At 44.6% G+C, this 25,916-nt stretch overlaps 2 protein-coding genes across 5 annotated transcripts in view; one reads left to right on the top strand and one right to left on the bottom strand.

The window, feature by feature from the left end:
- The window catches only part of PACSIN3 (protein kinase C and casein kinase substrate in neurons 3), a 21,180-nt gene extending 13,038 nt beyond the window's left edge, over positions 1–8,142 (bottom strand). For 2 of the 3 annotated variants that reach the window (XM_059849361.1, XM_059849363.1), the window contains exon 1: positions 7,690–7,810. The gene's annotated coding sequence lies outside the window, so the exon portion shown is untranslated. Of the gene's footprint in view, positions 1–7,689; positions 7,811–7,981 lie in introns of those variants that run through there. The other variant, XM_059849362.1, reaches the window with a different exon arrangement.
- DDB2 (damage specific DNA binding protein 2) lies at positions 7,823–25,916 on the top strand. Of its 2 annotated transcripts, XM_059849359.1 has the most exons (11): positions 7,825–7,923; positions 13,036–13,219; positions 16,304–16,434; positions 17,059–17,250; positions 19,715–19,881; positions 20,914–21,013; positions 22,405–22,582; positions 23,322–23,467; positions 23,721–23,885; positions 24,194–24,239; positions 24,708–25,916. In XM_059849359.1, the coding sequence occupies exons 2-11, from the start codon at positions 13,048–13,050 to the stop codon at positions 24,800–24,802; spliced, it is 1,392 nt and encodes a 463-aa protein (XP_059705342.1). In that variant the 5' UTR covers positions 7,825–7,923; positions 13,036–13,047; the 3' UTR covers positions 24,803–25,916. The 2 variants fall into 2 exon arrangements, with proteins under 2 accessions (XP_059705343.1, XP_059705342.1); XM_059849360.1 differs by lacking the exons at positions 19,715–19,881; positions 20,914–21,013 and having other exon boundaries at positions 7,823–7,923.

Here is a 25,916-nt window from a genome sequence, read left to right as displayed (position 1 = left end):
ATAGGTGCTAAAGCCAAGCTAAGCAAAAGTTTTAATCAGTAATAGGTTGCTACTAACTAATTTCCACCTCGAGACAACTACCACCAGAAAGCAGGAATTTGATCCTCTCTGCAACCAATTTGTTTGATTCCCTGGTCATTCTTCTGTACAGCACACAGTGGTCAAGGCATTATTTTCCCTCCAAAAACACTGGCACTCTAGTATAGGTTGCAGATAAATGTTTCAATCTGAACAATCCAATTACACAAAAAGATGGCAGCCCCCCTTCCCTTACAGAATGACAGGCATGAAATCCCTTTTTTTTCCCCTTCTAACTTGTCAAAATGAAACTAGAGAGCTGAAGCCAGGAGGTTCCACATCGCTCCAGCAGTGTAACAAACTCAACTGCAGTTGGTATAGCAGAGCTAGGAAGGTCCCCGACAGAGAGAACGAAATGGGGCATGGGACAGGGTGTCCTTTCCAGACTCCCCAGCTCTGGAGCTGCACATCCAGTAGCTCTGCACCAGTAACTGGGATGATGTCCAGTAATGTGCTCTCCACTGCCATTATGTAGGAGGTCTGGTATTTATAGGCATACACTCACCTTTCTGAAGAGGGGACAGTTCTTGTCTACTGCTAGAAAGAATGCCAAGTAACACAAAGATCCCCCCAAACTTCCCTTAGAGGTATTTATCTTATTGCAGTGTCACACCCTCAACAGTCACCTGACTGGGAAAGGGACTAAGCCAGTGTTTCCCAGCCTCTCCCTAAAAACTGAAGCCTGCCAGAGCTATCTAATACAGTTTCAAGCAAGATTTCAGCTCATTTCTCCAGCCAGGGAAAGGTCAGAGAGACAGCAGGCAGAACAGTAACTCCACACAGAGGTCACTTCAGCTCTGTGCAAGCCTGTAACAGAAGCCCATCTCGCAGCCCATGATTCTCTAGAGATCATGTGGCTGTCCACTAGCAAAATTCTCAATGGTTATAACAAAATACTAAAACACAGACAAGATTGAAGGGCTGACCCCCTGAGTCCAGACCACAGCTTCTTTAGCTTAGTCTTCACATTCAGATCAAGGTAATGTACTGATGACAGACATTCTCCATGTGCACCCCACGCTGTTTTCAAAGTCTTCATGCAGAACTCAATCCTTCCTACTATTAGCTATTCCCTGTCAGCAGCAAAGGCTACAGGACAGGCTTCTACTAATACATTGCTGCTGATCTAGGGGTTAAGATTCCCAGCTGACATAGCTTTACCAGACAGAAACTGTTTTACCAAGAAAAAGAAAAAAATCTGCTTTTATTTCCAATATAATGTAGAGGATCTTTAATATTACAGGAACACAGATCTATTCTGGTTAACATGATAGTATGAGATAATGTTAATGAAGGAATGTAGTGGGCTATCAAGGTAGATGTTACATTTTTCCCCAGTTGCTATTTTTATTAAAAAAAAAAAAAATACAATCTCAAATACAGAGCTGAAGGAGGGAAAAAGCCAGCACGGAACCATTGTGTACCATACTCAAACAGGGCAAGAGGCTATGTTCATTTTTATTCCAAATGGCTGCTAGAATAACTTGAACATGTATGTTGTATCTATATGTTTAGCAGCTTAGTAAGAAGCCACACATACAAGTTACCAGGAACAGCACTACCCTAGCTGCTTTCTTAGACCTGTTAAGAGCATCATTCCTGTTCCGCTCCTTAGTCGCAGCAAGGCCACTTTCCAGCTCTCACACTCCCTGTCTTACCACCAGGGCAAGGTTTTAATCAAGGCAGATATGGAGAACCTGTAATTGCTACTGTCCCACTCCCTGGCCACCTCCTCCTCACTTGTTTGTTTCTATGCTGGATATTTCCCAGGGTACTTCCCACCCTGCTGCATCAGTCTCTGCAAGCAAACACCAAACACATGCACTTCCCTTTTCATCAGATTGGACCCCAAACAACTGAAAGTTTTTTCTTCCTAAATCACTGACAAACAGGTGTTAAAAGCTCTAGTCAAAGCTAATATATCCCTCCTCAGCAGTCTCAATCCACACTGAATGCAAGCATTTTCCAGGATTTAATCTACATTTTACCTGGTAATGTTCTTTTCTGCACTTATTAACTGGTAAGATCAACAGTCCATTCTGTAACACAGTTGCCTGGAACGTTAAGTAAAGTTATTGTAGTAGCAGGCTGGACCAGTCTATCCTCTCCAACTAGGCTTGAAATAAGAAGTTTGGTTTGTTTGGATCTTTACGTGAACAACACTTATCCAAACAGAATAAAATGCCCTGGACTCGACAACACTTATCAAAACAGAATAAGATGCCCTGAGTAAAGAAGGCAGAAGCAATAGGAAGTGGTGATCAGGGGTGTTTCCTGTGGTTGTGGATGGGGAGTGGGTAAGGGGGCAAACTCCAGGAAGTTCCTGCCACTGGATTATTCTCCTGTGATTGAATCACCTTGCAATGCCAAGAGCAGGGATCAAATTTACATGAATGCATTAGGAAGTCCTAAGGAAGCAGATCACACTCAATGTGATCAAACAAACTTTGTGGTAGCCACAAGCCAGTTAGCTCCATTCTAACAATGAGCTTCTGGCGGCTTCTTGCTTCACTAGACTGCACAGCAGTCAAATCTCCAGCCTTCTCTGCTCCTTTCTCCCACTTGGAAGCCACAGTAAGCTTTTAACTCACTTGCAGTTCTGCAGCTTCTGGGTTTCCTTTACCAACAGTTGTCTTTTCCACCGGCTGCTTTTTGAGAAACGGGAATAGGAGATAAGAGTTGGAAGAAATTTGTCCTTCAGACCAAATGTGTGACGATCATACAGCCAAGTATTTCAAAGTACTGCATTTCTTTATCTATGGCTGCATCAAATAGGTTTCTGGTTTTACATGGTAAAAGCTGATTTACTAAAACTGCTTATTATGTGAATACTTTCCTTCCAAATATTCATATAATGGAGACAAAAACATTGAAGATCATCCTTAAGGTATTTCTGAAGTTCATCCAGTTCCCTGAAGAGTTTTGAGTCCCAAACAGTTGGCAGAAGGGAGTGCAACCAACTCCTTGACTTGAGAGCTGAGTAAGATACAACTGAGTGCTAGGGCATCTCTCATGGTAAAGAGGAATGAGGTTAAAGCATCACACCCATTGCTTCTGTTCCAGGTGTGACCAGTTCCTCCACTTTGACAGCAAGGCTCTTTTTTCACCTTTTGTTACCAGAACTAGGTTTATTCTGCAGGAAAATCTAAACAGCATAAAAACAACTGCAACTTAAGGCAGATTTCAATACCATAAGAACTGGAAGGACTGTAGAGTAGCTTTTACACAGAGGCATTTTGCATATTTTTTTATGGGACCAGATGTGAAAAGAAATCATCATTTGCTCGGTGGACTGGAGAACTTATATTCCCTTTGTAGCATCTCCTGGTTCAAGAAGAGTTTGGCAGATCAGCTACTTTGGAGGAACTCTACTTCTAAACATATTCATACACCTTTCTGACAGATTTCCCAGAGATACACACAGGTAACAAGGTTGAAGTAGGAAATCCATTAGGAACTGACCCGCACTGTGGAGATTCATACTCCACTGAATTATAGAATGGTTTGGGTTGGAAGGGACCACAAAGATCATCTAGTTCCATGCCCATCTCCATGGGCTTGGATGCCACCCATTAGACCAGGCTGTTCAAAACTCCATCCAACCTGGCCTTGAACACTTCCAGGGATGTGGCATCCACGACTTCTCTGGGCAACAACTTCTAGCAACACTTTACTTAAAGAATTTCTTCATAACATCTAATCTAAATCACTTCTCTTGTTTAAAAGCATTCCCACTTGTCTGATCACCATCTGCCCATGCAAAAAGTTGCTCTCCCTCTTTATATAAGCTCCTTTTAAGTACTGAAAGGCTGAAATTCTTCTACTGAAAGGCCACAAATACTTCACACATTCTTCTTGTAGTTCATTGCCCTGCATGTCATGGAGCAACTTTCATCTACTTTCATCATATCTGCACAGAATCTGCTCCTTAGTATCTGTAGTGCCTCTTAAATTTTTGGATCTCAGGCTGAAAAGCAGAACTATTAACACTTCATATCCTAAATTTTATTCAAAATACTTTAGGAGAACACAGGCAAACAGGGCAGTCAGCCCAAAGTGCACACGTGACAGGACAGATTTTAATGTTCAGCATCACTGGAATGCCATTTGCTTCCTCAGTCCACTGCCCAAAGGAATTGTTTCAGTTTCTGGTCCTCAGGATTCAACCTGACATTTGAGGAAAGAACACTGGAAGGCTTTTTAAAAAAAAACACAAGCACAACAAAGCAGTCCAGTGGGCTTTATTTCCCTGCAATGCTTCCTGAGGCAGCTCAAAACCCTACTTGTTTGCTTGCATTGGAGTAGAAGCCTGCTGGAGTCAACAGCAACCCATAAGTAACAGTGCCTGGAGCAATTCTAACTCCTCTAGCCTGGAAAAACTTAGTTGCAATAAACAGAATCCTACCACAGTCACCTATTAAGAGAGCATAAAATCCCATACAAACCTAATGCCTCTGGATCCAGGCCCCGGTACCATGGAGATCTCTCACATGCCTTTTCAACAAACTACAGTGCCCAGTGACAACCACTAGATTTAACACACAAATTCCAACTATCCCAAGTCTGAAAGGTTCATTCCCATCATCCCATTCACAGCAAGGAGAAACCGGTGAAGGCTCAAATGTGATTAGGATGCCAGTCACATTTACTGCCTTATAGCAGTACCCAGCTTCAGCCCACATTTCAGCATGAAGAAACTGGAGACTAATGTACCGGTCCCTGAAACAAAGCTGGATGATTACAGCAGAGGATGAACCATGTTCTTTGCACAACATTTTCTTTGTGCTGCTGGAAAAACTTGTGCCCAAACAGTAAAGAGTGCATTTTGATGTTAAATTACAGTGATCACCATGCTGCAGAGTAGTGGCAAAAAGCTACCACTTGAACAGCTTCTTAACTGCTTCAAGGATGCCAAGTTCTTTTGTAATTCTTCAAAGAGCAAAGACCTAAATTCTCCGTGAAAACTTCCAAATACAGTAGTCACTGTTTTCTGATCGATCCACTGAAGTCATAGACTAAAATATTAAGGCTTTTTAAAAATCTATCTGTCACAGTTGCCTCTCACAGAGTACCCTCTACACCCATCGCACTGAGTAACTAGCGATAAAACAGCTTGCCTGATCACAAAGTCTGTTTTAAAAAGATAAGAGCTCCTTAAAGGGCTTAAACAGCACTCATATTGTTCAGGCATTTCCCCATGAACTCTCAAGAGCAGCCCAAATTCACAGATCACTGATCAGCTGATGGCAAAAATAGAGGCAGTTTATTAATGCTCTCTGATCAAGAGTATAGCTTTTTCCACTCAGGCTACAAGCAGATACTTTTAGCTTTTGAGGTCCCCAGTTCAATCCCTGGATGCCAGCCATGACACAGACCAAATGGTTGAAACAACAACTGAATAATCTCCAGCCCTTGAGATGGCCAGAATAAAGAATATACAGTGTTTGCCATGCTTGTTGATATCATGAGTTCTGACAGAAGCTCACATCACCCTGTTGTGGTGGTAAAGACATTCTTACAGCTTTGCATCTCCTAAGAAGTCCCATTATTGTATTACTGTGTGTATGTATATATATATATAGTATTATATTGTCATATTATGTATAGATATACATGATATATGTATATATAATCATATTTTAAAATATATATATATGTATGCATGTGTGTAAATATACATTGATTCTCTGATACTTATTTATTTTCTTTTTGTTGGAAATTCATGATCATCCAGGGAAAGCCCAGAAGATTCGGGCTAGGTCTTGTAAAATCCACAAAAACCTGAAATTACTAAAAGAACCAGTCATTATCCTGTGAAGAAATTAATTTGGGTTCAGAAGGTTTTCAGGCTTTTATGACTTGGTTACACACATGGTCTGCCAGTGACCTGCAGCATTTTGGTGCAGTCCAGCCACACACAAGCCAATTTACTTGTTGCCATTTGATAATAGAATTCCAAATGGGCAGTTGTTCTCAGCCCTATACATAGGTGACACACTGAAGTTACTACTTTTTGCAGCCTGAGAACAGTCTTCACCTGAACAAGTGCAGGCAAGCCAGAGAAGCTCAAACACACAGAGACCAGAAGAAAAAAATTAAAAAGCCAGTAAAGCAACACAATGGACCAGGCACAAAATAGGGAAGGCAGCAGGCAGCTGATCAAGCTCACACATTCATTCTGTTCCAAGCTGCAACTCAAAGGACAATCTAGTAAATATTTTAGGGAACTTCTAGAGAAATACCATTAATTACACAAAACACTATCAAAGCAGACTCCATCTCTCACAAAGCACATTGTGGACTTCGGGGAAAGGTGAATCCTTGCATGAAAGAATGTGCCCAGTTACGCAACTCCTAGGGAGAAGCTCCACTTTGACTCCACCCAAAGACCAGCTCACACCTGGAGCACGGAGCATCTGGACCCTGTCATTTTAGCCCACACACTGCAGTTATGCATTCTGCTCTCATTCCTTCCCGAGAATGACTTGAGTCACCCACTGTAAGGCTTAGTGACACTTCAATTCCAGGGTAGAGTGGGAAGCTCTGCTTGGGTTCTGTACTGCAATCAATTGCTATAATATCAGAAATTCCTTTGTACAAATTAGACCAGCAGCTGATTTGAAGGGGAGAGAAGTTAATTTCCAGTTTCAGGAAGTAGGGAGCACCAGTTCTATAAGGAGCATCAAAGAGTGAACAAAAAGGCTTAGGGCCAGGAACAAGTGTCTGGCGGTGGTCAGCTAACCTCACCCACCCCACCAAGCCCTGAGCCTTCTTGCATACCTGAAGAACTGAAGCAAGGAAAGAACACATAGTTGGCACAGAAAGTGGTAGAACAGGTTAATGTGTTTGGGCCACACTAGTTTCACTTATCGATAGGTTTGCAGAGACCATGGAACCCTCCTCCCGTGCCCAGTGACAAATGAGACTGTCTTCTAAAGCACTGGATATTCAGGCCCACTAATTCCCTCCCTGTTTATCAGCTTTCTCCTGCCCTAGGCTAGAGAGGACACGGTAACCCCAGCAGCCTGCCAGGAGCCCAGTGACACAGCCACAAGCAGCAACCCTGGTGCCTATCCCTCGCCCTCTGGCTGCTATCGGCAGCCAGAAGAGAGGAAGAGGACGAGCAAGGACAGAACTGTCCTATCTGCCGAACTTCTCAATTCAGCTGCCCGGAGTGCGGCTCACAGACCGACAACAAGAACGCCGGAGACAAGGGACTGCAGCCTCCCGAGCACGGGCCCCGGCGCGGCCCCTTTCCCAGGGGGTCCTGGGAAGCCGCTTTATCCCCACTCTCCACAGCGCTGCCAGCGCCCGCGGCTCCGGTTTCAGAGTGGGAAGCGGCTCTGCGCGGATCCGGCACAAAGAGGCCCCTGTCCCCGCGGCGGAGCGGAGGCGCGGGCTCCAGAGGGAGGGAGGGGGAGTCTCGGCAGCCCCCAGTGACGGGGCAGCGGGCCGGCCCCGGGAGGCCGGCGGCGGGGCACCCGGCGAAGCTTAGGAACACAAAGGGAGCGAAACTCTGGCAAGAGCTCCTCCAGCCCCTCGCGAACAACCCGCCGGTACCGCAGCCCCGCCGCCCTTCCCAGCCCCGCGCGCCGCCGCTCCCGCACCTACCGGGGGTCTCCGCTGCGCCTCCAGACAAACCGCACCGAGCCGCCTCCCAGTCCCCTTCTGCCCACAGCCAGCGCCCAGCCGGGTACCGCCTCCCCCACCCGCCCCCTTTCCATGAGGAAACTTTTCCCTCACAGTTGCCAGCGCGTCCCGAGACACGCTGCCCGCCGCGGGAAGGCGGCGCCGGGACCAGGACGGGCTCCGCCGCCAGGACCCCCGGCACCTCATGGGGCACAGGTCCGGAAGGCGCCGGGCCCGGGGGAGCGGAGCCCACAGCAGTGACCCCGTCGCTTACCTCGCAGGCGGCGCGGCACGGCGGGGCGCTCGGCAGGCAGCGGCCACCTGGGGGAGGGATCGGTTGAGCCCTTCCCCTATTTCAACCGTGGGACTCGGGGGTCCCGCCCCGCCTCCAGCAGCTCCCGCGGGGCGGGCCCAGGCTCGGGGTGCTCCGATGGCAGCGGCGGGGCAGCTTCGGCGTCGCTCCCGCCTCCCCGCCCCCGCCGCTCGGCCCTTGATCCAATTAACGGGAGCGGGCTCTGCCCAGGCAGGTGGGGTCGGGATAGGGTGCTGGGAGGGCAGCGCTGGCTCCCGTCGTTATTCCCCTCTACCTCCCCATTGGGAAGGGCCTGTAGCCGTGTGGTAAGGAGGGGACTGGGGGGAGTCTCCCTGGCCGGGATCCCGCTCGTGGCGGGGGCGGGCGGGGGGCAACTCTGGGGAGAGGTGCCCGCTCGGCCCAGCCCTGAGTTCAGCTCCTGTCCGTGAGTTCTTTCATCTGTGTGCTGTACCGGCCAGCTGACCTGCAGGGCCCGGAGCCGCCCTGGTGTTGGAGCAGGAGGTTCCCCAAGGCCGGCTTCCACCCAGGTGAAGTGCTGTGGTTTCGCTTGTGAGAGTGGTATGCCTCACTCTCCCTGGGCTTAGAGGGTGGCATTTTCTCAGTTCGCCTTGACATCCGTCTTTCTCTTTCAGCCCGATATTGCTAACTGTTTTCAGTCACTCTTCCATTCCTCTGAAAACCTCCATCTGAATAATCCAGACCTCATCTTTAAGTCTCCGAGTGCAATTTCCCCTGAGGCAGGGCTTGTACAAGGAGCACTATGAGACCTTGCTGGCCTGCCTCCTCTTCTCTGCTTCCAAGTGACATGGGACACAATTCCAAGGCCCAGCTGTGGGTTTGTAGTGATGTTTATTCAATTGGTGGAAAAAGGAAAGACTGAAGAGACTTGCAGAAGGAAGAAAGAGTATGCCATAAATCTTCCACTTCTCTGGAGCAGTACTTGGGCATTTTTACAAGTGCCCTAGGTTTCATAAGAGCCAGAAAATAACTGTGCTGATGCCCTTCATATACAGTGAAATTCTGTATTAGAAAGTGAACATTAGAAACCATTCCATTTAATTTCTTCTGAGACCAATCCTCTGTTCACTTTTACCTGCATAGGGTCCCTGGAAGATGGACACCCGTGACAGGTCATTGCCTATGGTGTCACCATGAGTATCCTTTAAAAAAGTGAAGAAAGATGCTTATCTTGTCCTCGAAATTAATAACAGTTGAGAGTATAAGCAACAACTTTGTCTTTTACTGAAACAAAGCTGAACCCTATTCTTTGGCATAGATACTCCCTAATTCAATTAAGATCTGAATTTTTGATTTCCATTATCAAATTAATGTACTTTAATGAAGGTCAAAAAAGGTAAACTCCTGTCATCCATTAACAGTCTATATCCAGTGTTTGCCCTGTGTTATGTTTGCATGCCGATTTCTATATCGATATCCCATGTACATCTAAGATAGCGTGGCTAAGACAGATGCTGCCCATGTGGGACCACCCAATACTGGCCACCACCAATACTGATTGCAAGGTGAGAGTATTAAATAGCATGGCTGTTGCAATCCTGTCCTCCAAGGCTGGAATGGCTTGTGGAAGATAGTGTGCTTGGGTGAACGAGGTCATAATGATAGTGATCTTTTTGTTCATTTTCATGGTATGGGCAACTTAGCAATGGTCATGGAAGAGAAGGAGGTCAAACAGCATGGTATTTACTCCTTAATCTTGAGGGTTTTATATTTTGTTTTACTTTTTCATGGAATATAGGCTTGTTTTCATATGCATGGCAAACTCCAGTTGCTCTAATGATATACGCATCAGTATATATAATTTATATATTTGTATATGATTTATACATTTGTATATAATTGTACATTTAGCTAAGGTAGCCAAAATTATTCATGCTTTGGGCAAAGATCCTGGAAACAAGGAGGCAGAACACCTAATGGTATTACTAATACCATGAAGCTGATCTTAGTTACAATATAGCTTTGCTGGACCCAGTGACAAGACAACTTGATTCTGTGGGAGAGAACCATGTCCAATAACTGAGGCAGAGCCTCAACATAATTGTACATCTGAGAAAAGGCATAATAAAAATAAGCCTAATATCCTGCCCATGCAGAATTCAACTCCTCTGACTTTGTTGCATACTGCAGTTCTAAGAGACTGTAAATACACGAAAGAATATTTTTTCAAACTAGTCTTTCTCTTGCTTGCTCAGACTACCATCCAGCCACTGAGCTGTGGGACATCAGGCCAGTGGCATTTTTTCTGTGCATGAATTGTGTACTGTCTGCTGTTCTTGCCCTTAGTGGATAATAATCACAAAAATATCTTGTGATTCTCTAGAGGGAAATCAAACTTGGTGTTAGTCATTGACATAAACACTCTATTTAGCATGTGACCTCATCTTGAGTACTATGTGCAGCTCTGGGACTCAGAATTTGAGAATGGTGTTGAAGTCCTTGACTGTGTCCAGAGTTTGGTTTGCCTAGGTTGGGGGAAAGTAGGCTGAGGGGTGACCTCATGGCTCCCTACAGCTTCCTGAGAAGGGTAAGTGGAGTGGGAGATGCTGAGCTCTTCTCCTGGGATCCAGTGATATGATGCATGGGAGTGGTTTGAAGCTGCACCAGGGGAGGCTTAGACTGGACATTAGGAAGCATTTCTTTACAGAGGGTAGTCAAACACTGGAACAATCTTCCTACAGAAGTGGCTAATGCCCCAAGATGTCAGTTTTTAAAAGGCATTTGGACAATGCCCTTAATACCAGGCTTTGACTAGGTCAGCCCTGAACTGGTCAGGCAGTTGGACTAGATGTTCACTGTAGGTCCCTTCCATAAGCAATAGCCTTTTCTACTCTTTTCTATTTTGTTCCATTTCTAAAAAATGGTGTGATAGCTCCAAGATGGAAACATGTGGGTTACCTGTTTTTTGCTAATAGGTACAGTTCTAAGACAAATGCTGTGTATTACAAAAGTGCCCAATGAGACTTGAAGATTTGCTAATTGGTTTGATGTATATGTCCAAAACCAGATTGGGATTATCATTTTTGTGTATGGCATTCTGATACAGCAATTAATACAACTTTACAACTTTGTTACTGTTCAAGGAAAGAACATAGAGACTGAGTCTTTGTTGTTTTTCTGGGGAGTTTTTCTGAGCATTTTCTAGTATCTGAGAAAATCCACATGTAACTGTAGTTATGGTGCAAAAAATAGTAGTGCTTGAAACCGAACCCTACAGAAGGCATGGCTATGTACAGCTCCTTTAGAACCTGTGTTCATAGCCTCCTGTGTGCATGACTGTACCTTAATTACTCAGCATAGTTACTGGTAGGCCTGAAGCCAGGGATTTAACTGCTCCAGAGATGAGGGATAAGGTTCCCCACGGTATGTGGCTCACAGACAGCAGCCTCCTTTGCAGGTGTGGGAGAAAGTGCTGGTGTTGGTAGAACTCTTCCTTCCCCATTTCTGTCAGCTTCGTCATGTAGGATCTGGTACTCTCTGAGCTGCTCTCGACAAGACTTTTTTATCAGCTTTTGAAGCACCTTTTGTTGTTGATGGCACTGATGCTATTGTTGATGTTGTTGTGTTCCAACACCAGATGAATTTTCTTGTGGAAATGGGGGTGTTTTGAACTTAGATTGCTGTGTTTGGGGCCCTTACCGAACAGCTTTAATAGGACAATTTGATGTTCTACAAACTACTGAGGGGCATATGATTTTACGTGCTGCAGCAAATAAACAAGAGGCAGATAAAGATGGATCGCGCCTTTTAGGCCGGCTTGACCCTCGCAGCCGGAAGAGCTCTCGCTGGTCTCTCGCTCCCGGGGAGCGGAGGTGCGGCTCACGCTGATGGACGGGGAGGCCGGCGGTGGAGGCGGCCAGGGGCTAGACAAACACGCCGAGTCCTCTCCGACCTCCCCCGTCGATCCCGCTACTCCTGCTCCTCTGCGGCGAAGGGTGGCGGGGACTGCGATGGCCGGCGAACTCGGTGCTGCTCCGGGGGCAGGGCCGAAGCCGCTGCCCCCCGTTCCCGCCCCGGTTATGAAACCGCGGGGGAGGGGCCAGTGCCCGCCGCCGGCCGCGGCGGCGCCGGGAGAGCCGAGGCCGCGGAGCGCAGGTGAGAGCGGGGTGGGCTTTCGGCCCAGGCCGCGGGGGCACCGGGCCGCGCCGGGGGCTGCCGGGAGGCCCCGCGCCAGGCCCGGGGGTGCTGGAAGGGGGGCGCTGCCTGGGTCAGAGCCTGCGCCCTGCCCGCCGATCTATATTTAACACAGGCAGATATCCGTGACGGCCATTCAGAAATTCTGAATAAGCTCAACGAGAGCACAAGCTCAACCTAGGTATGCTCTGCTGCGGCTGCGGAGGGCGTTTGGCGCACGGCCCGCTGGCTGCAGAGAAGGCCGTGGAAGGCCCGTGATTTTCCTCAGGGCCCTGGTGGTGCTGTGGGCGGCATAACACGGGGCACGAGTGGCTGAATCTCACCGCCGTCAGAAGAGCTGTTCCGGTGTGGTTGCCAGGCAGTGCAGGAGCCCAATTCAAATACCAGGTGGTGGTCGTGAGAGAAAGTGGCTGTTTTGCAGGAACTACCTTCTGAGCCCGTTTGTTGCAAGGCCAGTCAGCTCTGCCATCGTCATAAAAATTCTGACCTTTTGCTTAGCTGAATCTAAAGAGCTCAGTGTGAGCTACCAGAGAAACAGTTAGGGTATTATGTGGTTTCACAGATGTACTTTATGCACATCTTTGGGTTTCGGGCTTAAAAGTCTGGTAGAGGCACATCTGTCAAAACATATTCTAGTGCTTTAGGATACAATAATTTTCGTATGTGAACAAAGAAGATTTTATTCAACCAGTTCCTCTCTTCAGTAGAGAGCAACAAAAAGCTAGTGTCATCCCAATGAAAGAGGATACAAGACTAATCACTACCTTCAGACTAACTGGGATCTGTTCCATTCCAGTTTTTCTCTCTGTCCTCTGGTTAGAAGTGTATGACAGTCCTACCTTGCATGCTTTGTTTGCTTTCAGTGGCCAGACAGAATGGCTCCAGTGAACCAGCCAAAGGACAAGAAGCGTGAGAGGGCATGTCAGCATTGGCCAGAAGAGGCAAAATCAGCTGGGAAGAGGAAACGGGACTATGGAGAACGAGGGAATGAGAAACAAGAAAAGAAGTTGTTTGTGAGAAAAACATCTAAACCCTCAGGGAAAATTGGTAACATTTCCTCAGATTCTTGTTCTTTCTCCCTACCAGATTTACTGCAAATGACAGGCATTGACTAGTTGAAGAGGAAGAATGCCAAGAAGCATGTTCAGACATGAGTGTTCAGATGGGGTTAGGTGTTGAAGTAATAGGCAGACTTGTGTTGGGGTAGTACATCCTTCAAGATTTTGTCTAGTGAGTGTGTGTGCATGCATGAATGTTTAAGTTTTGAGACTCCATACTGCTTGATAAAAGCTTGAAGCACTGAAGATGCTGTTACAGCTCATTTGAGGGTGGTCAAGTTTTATGGAATTCCTATATTACCAGATCTCTGCTTTAGTGTCAGACAGACCAGTCTTGGTAATACATTCTTACTCTCATGCAATTCCGAATGCAGTTGTTAGTTTTAAGGCTGGTAAACCACAGCATCCAGTCTGAACTGGTATTCAAACCCCATTTGTCTTTATCAAACACGAAAGAACTAGACACACACTGTTGTTCTAAGGTGAAGAATAAAAGAGGAAGTTTATTTTCTGACTTTAACATTTATAGTTTTCTAAAAGTGACAGTGGATTGGAGGGTGACTGTGCCACTTCTTTAATGTCACTGGTCAAACGAACAGTTTATCAAGTCTCTCTTCTTCTATAAAGGAATGCAAAACAATGTGTTATTTCCAGACAGTGTGTGATAAAGTTCTCCACAAGGAGGTAAACATCAGAAGGCTTAGAAAATCTTAGAAAATCAGGGTGATACCCATTCTTTGCCTGTTCTGAGTTTTGCTGCAGTAAGTAGGAATACTTTCTACCTCTGTTCAGATTATAAAGGACAGAATTTCCTCTAATTACTTCTGCTCATGTGCATTTTTTTCCTTTAGTGACTAACTTACAAAAAAGATCAAATCTTAATGATTTTTGATGTAATGTGGAGTTGTGATTAATTTCTAATATACTGGAAAGTTTAATGCTTTGCATTTATTGAGGAAGTTGTCTAGACTTTATCTACAGCAACTTAATGGAATCATTTAGGTTCAAAAAGACCTTTAAGATCATAGAATCCAGCTGTTATCACAGCACTGCCAAATCCACTGCTAAACCTGTCCTTAAATGCCACATCTACACATTTCTTAAAATATCTTTAGGAGTGGGGACCATACACTTCTCTGGGCAGCCTGTTCCAATGGTTGACAACTCTTTCAGTGAAGAAATTTTTCACGATAGCCAATCTAAACCTCTCCTAACTAGAGACCCTTTTCTCCTTTCTATCACTTGTTACTTGGGAGAAGAGACCAACTGCCCTCTCTCTGCAGCCTCTTTTCAGGTGGTTGTAGAGAGCAATATGGTCACCCCTCAGCCTCCTTTTCTCAGATAAAACCTTTAATTCCATCAGTGGTTTAGGAGGTCACTAGGGTTACTGCCACGTGGAGATACTATATGTTTTCTGTACAATTTTGGCTTAAGGATCCAGAAATTACTGAAGTGTTTTTCAAAAATCAGAGATACAGGGGTTCTATGATTTTGCACATTTCCATTGTGTGTTTTGTAAGTCCAAACTTGGAGGAGTTAGCAGTGATCAGTGACTGTGGAGGCAAAGGAGTTAGCAGTGATCAGTGACTGTGCTCTGTTTGAAAGGAGTTCAGTCTGTAATTGTAAATAGTTAAAGCATTTTCTGTAGTTAATTTAGCTACATGACTTTATTGTAACTTTATTACCTGATTTTTGTATTTGGTAAGCATCTGCCGTTCCTGTAAGATACTTCAGAAAAATGAGGCTAATAATATTTTTCCCTTAACCCTTTCTTAAAAAGATGAAACCCTTTGTATTTGAGCTTTTCCATTCTGTGTTCCAGTTTGTATATGTTTGGATTTTTTTTTTTCTCCTGATCCATATGTTACAGTTTCTGTTTCTTAAAATTAAACCACCTTTTTAGGGGGTTTCTTTCAGCTGATTCTAAAAAGGCCTGAAGCTTTGTTTGTTAATAAATTATCTTTCATTGTAAAATGGAATCTAAAAAAAACCCCTCAATTTCTGTCACCTCTGAAGAAGGAACTGTGGATACCAATTCTTCAGTGAAAAAAAAGGAATTAGAACAGAAATACTTATGTAACTATTTCAATAAGTGTGACAAGTGTTCTCACTGTGTGAACAAAGAAGTGTGCTTTTCTCCATCATTGCACTAAAGAAAGATTTAATTTAGGTTCTGGTCATATGTGATGATCTACATGTTTTCAGTATTCTGTGTTTGTTTTTTTTTAATAAGTGTCCTTAAATGAAAATAGCATTTGTGTTTCTTAAGAAATGCATTTCACATTTAGATTGCCTGGGACAGACCATTGTTGTGGGGATGATTAGATCACAGACATGGGACTGAACAGGTCTAATTTTTATGTAAAAATTCCTGAAGACAAAAATTTGGAACATGAACAAAATCTAGAAACAAGCTGTGCTCTCAGCAAAAATCACTCAGAACAGAAAGGTTTTTAGGCAGTGAGGTGTCAGCAAGTCTATTATCAAAAATAAAACTGGCAGAGCTGTAAGCAGACTATATGGGCTACAGCATGAGCAGACAGAAAGTTCTGATTCACAGCAGGCTTTTCAGAAACTGTGTGGGAGCTCATGTTGCCATACTTGGGAATTTTCAGATGTTCCTGCTGATCACACACGTGACTTTTCTTTTGCTGTATGCAGGGGCTTACCACCTCCTGTGGCATATTTCCAAGTTGCTGGGGCTTTGGATAGCAGCATTGTGTTTTGGGTATGAAACATTGAAATTGTATGTTGTCCAAGAGGTGCACCACCCACCTGTGGCATTGCTTTAGTCCTTTCCTCTTATCTTTGACAAATCTGTGGGAAAGAGAAGGAAGGTTTAACAAGAGGAAGCATACACAAATCTCTGGTGGCCTATGGGATGCACTGGACTCCATAATTGCAGAAACTGCTGCACCTTAGATGTGTAAGAATTATTTAGAAGCTTTTATCTTGTGGCTGAAGGTTTTCATGGATGTTGCAGAAAATGCAGATGTCTTCCTATATTGTTTATATTGAATGAGCATGACAGGTGTTGCAAATCAGTAAGTTTTACTCTTTTCCTCACTGGCAGGTTGCAGTGGAGGTGGATTTGTGATGAGAAACAAGAGAGTCCTTTCCTCTCAGCTGGAGCGGCGATGCAGCATTGTTCATTATGTCTACCAGAAAATGCTGGGAGGCTCCATTCAGGCACAGCTCAGGCAGGTGAGGAGTGTCTCCTTCAGGACCTGTTGGATATTTCAGCTTCCTACATCAAAAGATCTTCAGTACAAGCAGAGGAACTTTAAGGAGCCTAAAAAGTTCCCCACATACACAGTTTGTGGCTCCAAGTCTGGTGCGCCCTTATGTTTCTTAATCCTGCAAAATGCAAGAGCTGAGATGGCTTTCCCTTTTGGTTGACCCAGCCCCTTCCAATTTTTATCCTCTGTTAATTCTGTACTTCCTTGAATCATATTTAAACTTGTCTACTCTCCCAGTTGAGTTATTGCACAGTGATCCTTTTGCATGCTGATATGACTGTTTTGTGATACTGTTCTTGTATCCACTCTACTTTGCCAGTCTTGTCAGGTTAACTTATTTTTTTCCTCTTCAGAGACATAGTCTCCAAGTCCATCATGTTTTACTGTTTCGTAGAGCCGAATGCCTTTCATTTGAAAATTAATTCTTCCTGTAACATCCATAGGTGGGAAGGACCTGGGCAAGCTTTGTTGTTAAGATTTTGTGTGAACATATTAACATTAATGACAATTAGAAATTGTTAGCATTCCTCATTCAGAGAATCTCAAGGATGCTTGCAAAAGTCATAATTCTCTTTACCTTTTGTAACAGAGATTGGAGCTGGCTTTTCTGCGTTCTCTTTCCTCATACTGCCTCTTTCGAAGAGCCAGTCCCTTTGACAGGAGAGTGACATGTCTGGAATGGCACCCAACACACCCCAGTACGCTAGCCGTTGGCTCAAAAGGTGGAGACATCATCCTTTGGGACTGTGAAGTACTTGCTAAAACCTGCTTCATAAAGGGGGTAAGCCTCTGTATGTGAGGAATGGGTGGGAGGGAAAACTGGAGTACTGTGAAATACTGCAGATAAAAACTGAGGTTTGTTGTGAGAAGCACGTAAGAGTCTTGGGTTTTAGAGCAGCTAGTTATGGGTAGGACTGAGATGGAACAGCGTGTCTGTTCCCAAGTCCCAGACTGTTTTAGCACTGGAGAGAACTGAGGTGTGGTGATTAAGTTCATAATGAAGCAGCACTTGGTCTGTGCTCAGTGGAAAAAAATAATACAGCAACTGGCAAAACCAAGGGATGCCAGAAACAAGTAGGCAGAGAGGGTCTGTCTGGTTTAGCTCTCCATCTCTCTCTGCTCACCTTTTATTGTGGCAGATGAAGAAACATCTTTGGAGAGAAACAAGGTGCCTTTATCTCAAGAGAGAAACTAAGGTAGAATGAATGGTGTGTACGTCTGGTATACCCCCTCATTGCTGTATTCAGCCATTTCCATTCCAACAGGTGATAAAAGACTTTGTACCTTTTATCACCCTTCTGAGTTAAGATAGATACACATTGAGAGATCTATCCTCCAGAAATTCCAGAGTCGCCTTTCTCTTTTTGTAAATAGTGTGGTGCCAGACAGCAAGGGAGTGAAGGAATTGCAGATTTGTCCTCCAGTAGGGCAGCTCCTGGTTTAGACCACCGTCATGTCAGAGGCATGGTTGTCTTTCTTGCTTGGAGGACTGTCGTGTGTTTCACTGTTACTGTTAAAGACATAGCAGTGCCTGAAGACTTACAGAACACACTTTTCTCCTTCCCCATCACTCAGTGGATTTTTCTTTTGTTCATCCCCTTCCTTGTAGATGGGAGCTGGAGGGGCCATCTCAGCAATGACGTTTAACCCTTTTAACCCTAGTCAGCTGTACACTGCATCAGTTGCCGGCACTACCACCCAGCCATACTGTCTGGGTCTTCACCAGCACCGAGGACTGGGAGTAAGAATACAGTAATGCTTTGGGCCTTTGTGGCCTGCTGGCAGAAAGCACTACAGAGAGCAAGAGAAACAGAGAGGGAAATGTTTGTCTCTCATATGTGAGAGCTGGCTTCCTCTTCCCCATATACATGTCCTTTATTCTCTGAATTTCAGGGAGGCTCATTCTTTTTATTTTTCCTTGAAATGGGGTAGTGGGTAGGAAAGAGCTTTTCACTAATGGGGAGGGACTCTTTGATGCTGCTTACTTCCTGTTGTACGTGAGTTAGCGGGGATCCGGTGGATTTCCTTACTTGTCTGTTCTTAACACATCAGAAAGCTCTGTGCCCTGGGGACTCTCTAACATCTTTGTGTGCTAGCAGTGCTGCTTGTTGTCAGGTGGTTTTTACAGGACAATTTATAGTTCTCTCCATGCTTCTCCACAAAAACCACTGACTGCAAGCAGTACCTGCCATTAGGGTCACGCCAATTCATCCCACCAAGCTTCTGGTGCTTGTCTAAAATACCAAAATTAAGAGTCTGGGTTCCTTCAGTAGTGAGTGGAAAGAGGAGATGAATTGCTAGAAGTAGCTCTCAGAATCTTCTCAAGACTGTTGTTTTTTTTATGGACTCACGAGGAAGCCTGAGATCTTCAATTAGTTACTTGAGTTCTGTGCTTGAAGGTAAGTGAGAGAATTTGAGTTAGCTTTCATTTTACTTTCCCCCACCTAATTCTTTCTGAGTGCAGCTTTCATGGTTACTTTTTGATTCAGCTGTTCACCTGCAAGCTTGTAATAGGGCAGAAGGTAAACCCAAGTAATGCTGGGATGACTGGTGGGGTGAGCAAGGAAAGATAAACTGTGTCCTGAGACCTAAGTGGTTGTTCTGTGAGCAGCAGATGGAGTGCACTTGAGTGCCTAAGAGTTTGGGGACTCCCAGGTAGCACTCTTTTCTTCTGTATTTGTGTAGGGTTTCCACTTTTCCTCAGTAGACCAGCTAGGGGAAAACACCATAATAACAATAACAATACAACATAACATAGAACTTACATTCCTGCCATGGGGTTAGCATAAGTAGGATTTGCACTTGGCTTTTCCTGCTTGTTGGTACCTTGAGAAAGACCAGATACAGCACTGGAAGCAGCCTAGGGAGCTAGTTAGTGTAGTCCTGTAAGAAAAGCTTGGTGCTGGGCTATGAGATTTTACATGGTTTATGCATGGAATAGTGCTGGTGTTGCTTGTGATCTCCTAAGCATGGTCTGAGCCAGGTAGTTCACTGCAGGTAAGTCCTGCCTCCATAATAAAAGCAGCAGTCCTTGCTGCTAATGAGGTTTGCAGCCCAGACTTTGAAGGCACTGAATGTGTGTGCTCAGATTTGAAACAGGTTAGAAAAAAAGAGTTCTAGTGTATGTGCTCTGCCAGAAAGCAGCGCTTGTACCTAGAGAAACTGTGTACCAGGAGGTGACTGTTGAATTAAGATTTTCACTTTCACTCTAACCTTGATGTCTCTTGGCTTTGTGTGTATTTCAGAAAGGGCCAGGAGATTCTCTCGGAGACATCAAGTTCAGTCCTTATGAGGCAGAGAAGCTTTATGTGGCATCAGGTGATGGCACCCTAAGTCTGCAGGATCTTGAGGGCAGAGCGGTGCAGGTGATCTCTCGTGCCCTGGACTGTGGCCATGAGCATCATAATGTTTGGTGAGAAGAGGGCACTGTAAGGTTAATTCTCTGTTCCTTGGGGTTAATGATGTGTTACTTCTTCATCTCTGCCAGTGTTAGGAGACTCTTGGTCCCATGGGGGAGCTTGGAGACAGGGTCCTGGTTGCTAGGCAGCCGCAGGGCATGTAGGCTTTTACATTAGCTGAGCTTGCCGCCCACATCTTCCCATGTTACTTCCTGGTGATGCCATCTTGCAGATACTGACAGCTTTTCACTAGATGAAGTGTGAGGTGAGAAGAGCAGGGTAACTTCCTTCTCTTCATTGTTGTCAGTAGTTTGTTTTGTCAGTGGCAGTTCAGGTAGCATAAGGAAAGCGACGCAACATTCCTGGACAGTCTGAGTTTCAGTTTATTGAGTTTATCTCGTGGCCCTTCTGCAGACTTCAGGCTCTCTATGTTAATTTCCATGACCTTGAATTGTTAGAATAATGTGTCTTGCAAGTGAAGCTTTTGCAGCAAGTTCCCAAAGGACCCCAGCTTTATTCTCACTGTGCTTCATCTGGGAGAGCTGGCATTAAGACATATGTCTTCATCAAATAAGTTTCTATTCAGTTTTGTTTCCTGGAGCATGAAGTTGAGACGGTTTGATGTGCAACTTTTCAGTCCAAAGCTTCTGTCTTTACTGCTGCTTCAGTCTTTTGTGGAAAATGTAATTTTAAGGCTGTGTCTCCACATTTGTCGAAGTCCCAAGGATGTTCTGATCTTTCCCAAGGTATTTTCATGTGGAGGCACCAAGTGGTTCTTCAGCCTCAGTTATTTTCCACTGTTGCAATGTGTTATACTCTACCTAATAAGCACTTCAAAATGACTTTGAAGTTGTTTCACATTCAGTCACAGACAAAACATTGCTGATAAACTGTCCTTCTTTCTGATACTCAGGCCCATACCAACAGGCAGGAGATTGCAATTACAATCTGTTGCAGTCTCCCTTGTCAGGGAGGAGACGTGAACCAGAACTCCACTGCCTTAACTTTCTTGTAGGAGCAGCACTGATTTGTGTCTTTCCCTCTAGTTGCTGGTACTGCAGTGTGGACGTTTCTGCAAGCTGCCGTGCAGTGGTGACAGGTGATAATGTGGGCAATGTGGTCCTGCTCAGCACTTCCGGTGAAGAGGTTTGTATGGCTCCATGCAGCATCTCCTCTACAGGAAGCTTCATGGCTCATGTGCTTTCCTACTCTACAGGGACCCTGCAAAGAGGAGCAAGTGACTTGCAGCTCAGGAGATGAGTTCACTCATTGCCTGGGTGGTGAGAAATCCTCCACTTCTGCCACCCAGTAGACATTTTATATTGTTGAGTACAATGGTAATAATTTCTTAACAAGGAATTATTACCTGTCATGTGCTGCCCCTTCCTTAAGAGTATTTGCTACTAGCCAGAGTAATTATAGAGTAACCTGAAGATGTGAGCACCCTCTGCCAACAACCTTCACACTTCCAGAAAGTTAGTGCCCTGATGGGAGTAATTTAGGAGGTACTGCTTTGCTGTGCACCCTTCCATGACCTGAGGGTAGGCGTGGAGCAGTAATGCAGTGAATATTGGGATGGAAATTGCACTCCTGCCGTTGGACACGAGAGGGCAGGCAGAGGCGCAGACTGTGAGTCTGGGGTGTAGTGAAAGAGGAGAGAATAGTTGGAGTGGGCCCTGCTTCGAGTGCCTGCTGTACTGTCACACTGGCACTGCCCTCTCTCCTGCATGTAAGGGTAATATCTGTAAAAGTTTGCCACCCAATGATCTGTGGCCAGGGGCAGCTGTGCAAAGTAGTGGGCAGAGTCAGGAGTGCTCCAAGTGACTTGTCCTTATTCAGTGTTAGTAGCTGACTTACTTTTCTTTCCCCCTGAAAGAATGTGATAGTCTTTTCTGCAGTGGGGAGATATCCATTATTCTAGGGAGGATAGGCCAGCTTCAGCCTTTAGATTAGAGATAACCTTCTGGCTTTGTATAGAAATTTATTCATGGCCGCTTTGTGTTTAGTTGTTGTTGTTAATTGAAATATTTGTCCTCCTCTCATGTTTCTTTGGTGACATGTTTCTAGAAGCCAATTATATCTTCTCTCACTTTTTTTACTTAAATGAAAGTTTTTTGCTTTTCCACACAAAGCAGTCCCTTCCATCTTGTTATCTTGGCAGTATATTTTCTCTACAGGTTCCAGTTTGTTTAAATCTTTCTGCAAGTAAAAGGCTGGCACTGCTTAAGGTCTTCCAGATGTGATCTTGCTTTGTACAGTGGCACTGATACTTCCCTCCATGAAGGCCTGGGCTTGTGTTTTCTTTTCTCATAGCTGTAATAAATTGCCAGGTCAGAGTTCTTCTAGAATGAAATAGTTATTTCCCAAGGTCATTCTTGTCCTTTCTTGTTTCCAGTGAATACACTCTTGGTGAATTGTAGAAGATTTGTTCATCTATAAATGTGAGACCTCTTTACTTGGCACTAGTAGATTATAATTTCATTTCTTTACTCCAGATCTTGATTATTTTTTTCTACATGATCTTCTGTTTGCTGCAGGTCTGGAAGCTGAAATTGCACAAGAAGAAAGTGACTCATGTAGAGTTTAACTCCCGATGTGAGTGGATGTTTGCCACAGCATCTGTGGATCAGACAGTCAAAATCTGGGACCTCAGAAACATCAAAAACAAAACAAACTTTCTTCATGTGCTTCCACATGAGAAACCTGTCAATGCAGGTGAGTTAAGGATTTCATTGCATGTTCCATTGCATTGGGTTTCTGGAGAGAGTCCAATTGGCTTAGTTTCTATTGTAGTGGCAGTGTTAGGTTTTACTCAGATTCCAAGTTGCATGGTAATTAAAGCAAGGAAGCTGTTGGGAATGTGTGGCCAGAGGCAGGGAGGTGGCTAGGGCAACTGCAGCACCTTGTTAAGACTTGCCATACAAACTGTGACACTGTACCTTAGAAGTGAGTTTGAAAGCAGCAGTGGCTGAGATTAGAAAACTGAATTTATTGGGGAAATCCCTTTAACAAGAGCAGAGATTGACTTCAATCAACTGGTAAAGCTGCACCCAAGAAACAGAGGGTTGAGTTCCATTCTCTGCTCTTGTTAAAGGGATTGCCCCAGTAAATACTTTCAAAGCAGGTATCCATCTCATTATTCCACTGTCTTTCCATCTGAATGAGCAAGTTCCTTTCTTTGCAATGTTTCTTCCTGTGATTCTGAAATGAGAAAAAATTTTCTTCGTAGTAACCCATCATGGTAGGTTTCAGCTTTCTTTTTGTAAGAGTTTTGAGTTTGTTTGAGACAGGTAGTCTGTCTTGTCCGAGTCTTACTTATTGGGACACACAGCCATATTCACATCTCAATTAAAGAAATAGTGATGGATTTTCAGTCAGTGAAATGTGACACTTATATTTCTTGTCAGTCACAGCATTGTGATCTTTAGTTTGCCTTATTGTCCCACTTTCCTAGCTTACTTCAGCCCAACACATGGTGCCAAGCTTCTGAGCACAGACCAGCACAATGAAATCAGGGTTTACTCATCTTCAGACTGGACCAAGCCACAGCATCTGATTCCACATCCACATAGGCAGTTTCAGCACCTCACACCTATTAAGGTGAGTTAAGTCTAAGAGGAGCATCATGCTTGGTGCTAGCAGCTGTCTGCAAATCAAAAATGGTCTGATTTCTGGTCAAGATACAACACTGGTGGGTGGATATTTACACTGCTGCAACTCCCAGTGGAGCAGTGTTCCTCAAGCTGTGGGTGGAATATAATAAGAGTTGCTCCCAGTGTCAGTTGTCTGGATTGTATCAGTGCTGAGCTCTGTCCCTTTCTCTAAGCTCTCCATGACTCTGTTTCCTGATCAGGCAACGTGGCATCCTCGCTATGACCTCATTGTCGTAGGTCGCTACCCAGACCCCAAGTTCCCCGGGTACACGCTGAACGAGCTGCGCACCGTGGATGTGTTCGATGGAAACAGCGGCGAGATGGTTTGTCAGCTCTACGATCCAAATGCTTCTGGGATCATCTCGGTGAGCTGAGTGCTGCAGCCGAAAGGGCTGTCAATAACACTGCTCTGTCTGTGGGAAAGAGGCATGGCTTAGGGACTAGAACATAGCCAGTTTACTTGTGACAGACTCACGCTGCCATGGGATATGGCTGCCAGCTAAAACTGCTGACTCAAGCAGGGCTAGTCCATGGTCCTTTGTGGGGTTTTTGTGATGCTCTTAGGGAACACTTGTTTTTCCAGATGGTTTGTTGCTGTTATATAAGCTGTGGTGCTCTTATGACTGTTACATAAGCAGTGATGTTCTTACAGACTCTGTGTTTTCATTTTCAGCTCAATAAATTTAACCCTATGGGAGACACACTGGCTTCTGGCATGGGTAAGTGAAGAGAACCTGGGGCACTATAAATGTGTGGGTTCTAGTCCCAGAAAAGGGCTGGCTTGTTATGCCATGTCATCCATGAAGCAGTAGAAGAAAACAATGGAGGGGAAAAGCCTTTTCCTGCTAGGCTGTACCATTTCCCTTTGTTTATTTTATCTCATTTCCTAGGCTGCAGAGCCAAGTTTAGTCAGTTTTTCACAGGCCGTGTGGGATTAAGCTAGCTGGCTATAGATTTAGGTCTTAGACCTGTGACAGATGACACTAGGAATTATGTCTGTTTCTAGTTACATCAGATTTCCATGGCTATGTGGACACAGCATCTACAATAACTATTTTTGCATCCTCTATACTTTGGAAATACCTTAGAAAAAGTCTTTTGAATTTCTGGCATTTAAGTGACATAGCCTAAGGTATTATGATTGATGTAGAGTTTGTGATATACAGTATTTTAATTTTTCTTCTCAGGCTTTAATATTCTGATCTGGAACCAGGAGGAGATGGCAGCCAAGAAGCATGAACATCTCTTGAAAGCCATGACAAATGAGGAGATGAAACCATGAGAGAATAGGGGATTGGAAGCTGGAGTTCATCCAGATGTGGAGGGCAGAGGCAGGCAAACCCTGACACAAGCAAACTCAAAAGCTAAGTTAATGTCTGGGGAGCTGCAGGAGATGAAAACAAAAAGCAGTGATTCTAAACCACAGGGAAGGAAGTAAAAAGAGACGGATCTAGAGAACTGCTTTAGTATTTTGATCCTTTCTGAATTCCATCATACAAACTCAGTTGTTGGCAATGGGCAGTATTAAGCTGTGCAGGGAATTAGACTTTGTCCTTCCTCCCCGGATCTGATGTTACTTTACTGATCCGCTTGGCCTCCTTTCTAGAAAGTTGTGTCAGTACTTGGTTCTTCCAAGTGAAGTTACTACGCGTTTTCTGAGGCAGTAGGAAAACTTGAAAGATGTTCCCAGATCTTGCTGAAGTTACTGCTTTCAGCCTACCATATCTGTTTGTTATCACTTGTCAGAGGTTCCCATTTCCTGTAGTCTGCAGTGGAGCAGCTCATGACAGGGTTCCCAGCCTGTTCTAGTCCAACCAAGTTGAGAAACCATTTGCTTACAGGATTGACATTCTGAAAAGATAGAATGTTCACTGGGGTGAATTCATGGATAGCTTGGGTATCCTAGGATACACCAAGCTCTCCTATATGCAAGCTTGGAAAATGTGTTGGTGAAGACATCAGGCTTAGCCTGTTCTCTGCTTGCAGCTGTTTAACTGAACCACAAAGAACGGGATGCCAGAGGTCTCTATCAGTGATTACAAGGACAGTATGGAGCTGGGCAGCTATTGATTCTGTAGTTTCTATTTTCAGAGTTCTAGGCTGTTTCTTGTCAATGATTAGGCATTTTTTTTCACCTATGCCTATGTGCTTCAGAATGTTTGGTAAGAGTGTTATAAAACAAAAATGAGGAATTTTTTCAAAATACCCCATCTCAGAGACAAATCTCAAGACTGTTGTTAAAGGGTTAAGTTTAGCTTTTTCTACGTTATTTACAAGGCTGCTGCTGTCCCAGAGGTTGATGGGATGGGATGGGCTCCAGGCCTGTGCAGATTCTCCACATTTACATTTATAGTTTTGCAATATTAATATCAATAAAATTTTGTACTAAACTAAAA

This window comes from Haemorhous mexicanus, chromosome 6 (genome assembly GCF_027477595.1).
Source record: "Haemorhous mexicanus isolate bHaeMex1 chromosome 6, bHaeMex1.pri, whole genome shotgun sequence".
NCBI lineage: Eukaryota > Metazoa > Chordata > Aves > Passeriformes > Fringillidae > Haemorhous > Haemorhous mexicanus.
This window is presented reverse-complemented; position numbering and strand designations above follow the sequence as displayed.

Bases quoted from the DNA above. Each gene is read 5' to 3' on its own strand.
- DDB2 (XM_059849359.1), top strand. From the start codon at position 13,048: ATGGCTCCAGTGAACCAGCCAAAGGACAAGAAGCGTGAGAGGGCATGT. The intron at 17,251-19,714 runs GTAAGCCTCTGT...TGTGTATTTCAG, and splicing joins AAACCTGCTTCATAAAGGGG to AAAGGGCCAGGAGATTCTCT. The intron at 23,468-23,720 runs GTGAGTTAAGTC...TTTCCTGATCAG, and splicing joins AGCACCTCACACCTATTAAG to GCAACGTGGCATCCTCGCTA.